This window comes from Diachasma alloeum, unplaced genomic scaffold (assembly GCF_001412515.2).
Source record: "Diachasma alloeum isolate Michigan unplaced genomic scaffold, Dall2.0 Dall_scaffold_01485, whole genome shotgun sequence".
NCBI classification, from domain to species: domain Eukaryota; kingdom Metazoa; phylum Arthropoda; class Insecta; order Hymenoptera; family Braconidae; genus Diachasma; species Diachasma alloeum.
Window position 1 is genome coordinate 70,759 of NW_021681582.1, and position 3,472 is coordinate 74,230.

At 32.2% G+C, this 3,472-nt stretch overlaps 1 protein-coding gene across 1 annotated transcript; it reads left to right on the top strand.

The window, feature by feature from the left end:
- Positions 1–409: 409 nt before the first annotated feature.
- On the top strand, positions 410–1,152 carry LOC107046533 (DNA repair and recombination protein rti1-like; the record flags this gene model as incomplete). Its single annotated transcript, XM_015269159.1, has 3 exons — positions 410–512; positions 624–772; positions 834–1,152. Coding segments are annotated over exons 1-3 (571 nt in total), but the record flags the coding sequence as incomplete, so codon positions are not given.
- Positions 1,153–3,472: the final 2,320 nt, after the last annotated feature.

A 3,472-nucleotide genomic window follows, 5' to 3' on the forward strand; every position in this document is an offset into this window, starting at 1 on the left:
CGATAGTTGGGGAGGGAATTGTTCCTAATGATCCGGACATGGTTCTCTAAATAAAAAATATATATGCAACTTCAGTAGAACTCGTCCAGTAACGAGTGGTATTTGGGATAGTTTGGCTCCTGACGAGAGTAAAATATTCGCGAATCATGTAGAGATAGTAAATCTGAGAACTGCTGTTTTTTTTCTGAGTGTGTAGATGCATTCATAATTCAGGGATATCTCCATCTGGCAATATTTCATGATTTCTTTCGCTAAGGTAAGAATTAAACAAATTGACGTTACACAACCAGAAATTAATAACATAATGAAGTTGTCAACAAGTTTTCAAGGCTACTGAAGACTGTAGACATGAAAGGAGCATCAAATATTACCATAAATTATTCAACGTAGGAAGTGAACAAGGAATAAAATGGCAAAGAATTACACGGATATATATGCTAGCCTCATCTACACAGCTGATGACGCATTTAAAAAAATAGGATGGTCACACAATTTGATGGAACAAAAAATTGGTAATTTGAATTGATTAATTGATGAAGACACAAAATAGAAAACTCAGAGGTTAAAAAATTTTCGTTTACTTACTAATCTTATTTACTTGTATTGTCAATTGTGAATTACAGATTTCGAGGAGACGAAAGGAGATAAATTCAATGTGGGATGCTCGACGGTAATAAAAATTGGATTAAAAGATGGACGCCAGCATTCAGATTTTGGTTATTATGAAAGCAATGAAAAAACGAGAGGAGAAGCGCTCTTCCGGGCGAGAATGGTAAAATAAAGTCATGAAGAGAAAAGAAGGTGAAGAAAAGTGAAATTTATAATTCTTTCAGATATCGACAATCAATGCATTTAGAAAAATATTATGGTACTTCGAAGAGAGCCGAAATATCCTTAAAGAACGATATTCCAGGAAATATATTTTCGAAACCAACTGCACTGAGGAACAACGACAGGAACAAAAAGACGCCCTTCAAAGGGACGAAGAGCTGTTAGAGAAGAGTCAAGGAATGACGGTCGACAAAAGAGAGCTCGAAGAAGAAATGAAAAGACAACGACTCACGCTTGCAGCAGAAAAGAGGAAGAAATTTAAAATAGACGATGCAGCGAGAATGAAGCAGGAAAATAATGATAAAGAAGGAAGGAATGAATGTAAAATGAATGTAAAATGAATGTAATGTTACAAAAAATAAAACAAGTTATTGATATATTAATAGATCTATTTGTTTTGTTTTTTTCAATTATTATTCAATTTATTTACTAATTTTTTCAGCCCATTTCAACGCTCTATTTTTTGTAAAACGAGAGAAAAAATCATGAGAACATCGTCGCGAATATTAGCAGTGCAAATAAGATAATTGATAGAAAATAAAATAAAATAAAATAATGGAATATTCGAAGTTCATATCGAAGATTGAGTGACCGAGTTGAGAGAAAAAAAAAGAAGTTGACTGTGATTAACTTCATGACCGTGTGTATCTGTGAGTAAATATCGCACATTTATTCACGAACTGGAAAATGGATACGAGAGTGGAGTACCCTGATCTAATAACAAATGTGAGAGACGGAGTGCCCCAAACGTAAGCGAGGAAATTAAAAATTGACATGATAACATGAGATAGTATTTTTACAACGATAATTTTTTATAGATTGACAGGCATGGTGTTTGCCAATATTGGAGTGCAGAATATTAATGGGACAAGATTTTATGCTTTAGTCCTTTTCAACGGATATTTCGGAACAAGATCGAAATTAGTGAAAATATTAATTTACGACGAAGATGTAATTGAGCTTCTTACGAATCGATTCCCGAGGGATGAAGTTAGTTAGATAATTGTTTTGAGTATTTGATTGAAAGAAAAAAACATATGTCTTATCGAACTATAATTTGATTTCAATAGTTGATCCAAATTCGGAACGCTATTCCATATGAAAGAAGAAAAGTTGCACTATGGAATACCATCTGGAATGAGAATGATTTTTTTGAATTCGAATGGGACGTGTATTCATCAGCACAGATCAGTCTGTTTTGGAAAATACGAATGAAATCGAGAGAAATAATTGAATCGGAGTAAAACCACATAATTTTACATATGAAATTTTTAAGAGGACGAAATGATTTTATATACTACGGTTGAAATAATAAAAATAAAAAATAGACGATGCACTTCTTCCCTTCGGAAGCTTATAACCAATGTAATTGGTAGCAGAAAAATGAAGACTTTTGACATATCAGTGTGGTGTCACAAGTCTTCTGTCGAATAGGGTCGGTCGCCTGCTTGTTTTCTTACTTGTTATTAATAACTATAAGTTTTTTTAAAGTACAAACAAATTAAAAATAAGTGATTTTTTGTTAAACAAACAACAAATGGTTTTTATATCCACTACATTTCTTCATTTACAATTCAATTCAACTCATTCATTTTTCACAAGGTAGAACATGTTTCCAATTAACAATCAAAGCAAAACAAATTCTGCCGTGGTTATAAATGGCAGAATATGCTTTTGAATCAAATCAGTGATACACACAAATTTTTGCACATTTTTCAATTAGTTTTTTTGGGAAATTATACTTTTAAAAAATTATTTCACCGGGCGGTGCCATTGACGCAAGTAGCGAAACATTGAAAAAAAGTAGGAAGTCAATTCGAATACCATTGAAACTTAACTTCGCACCTCATAATCCATAAAAAAATATTACAGATAATAAACGACGATAAAATTCACAATGTGAATACAAAAAGATGAAAATAGATGAAAAGTTAGTAATCGAACTACATGTCTAGTAATAGTTGTTCATGGCTGACGTACTCGTGGATCTAGTCATCTCAATCTTTTTTTTTAAATCTCAGACTGAAAAGCGTTCAATTATTACGGCACCATCTTATGATTTCAATTTTAATACGTGATGCAGTATATGATGGCAATCTATTTAGTTAGTCTTTAAAAAAAGTACCAAATTAATTCAAATACTGGACATTTTACCCTACCAAAGGGCAAGTACAAAAATTTTAGAGAAAAAAAATTATAAATCCAAAAAATACTGCATTGTTTGCAGTAAGAGTGTTTTTTTCGACGTGGATACGTCTATGGTTTCAATATTGGAAGTCATTTTGGAAAACAGTCCTTATGGGCAGCGCCATCTATCGGAATTCTCGAAAATTATAGGCATTTCAAGGTAATTCGAGAAGTTTCTTAAAATTTCGACAAAATTTAAAGAGTTTCTAGAAATTTCGGAGAAATTCACGGAGTTTGTAGAAAATTAGAGGAAATTCAAGAAGTTTCCTATTTACTAAAGATGAAAGAAACGTGAAGTTGTTTTATATCGAAATATCTCTAAATTGTTTGACCGCTAATCCTCAATTCGGACTGGTTAATATGTAACACGAAGTTATTCACAAAAAAAAACAGGCGGCATTTTCGAATTCTTCAGTGACATAATTTCAAATTCTTCAGTGGTAAACTGTTTTTT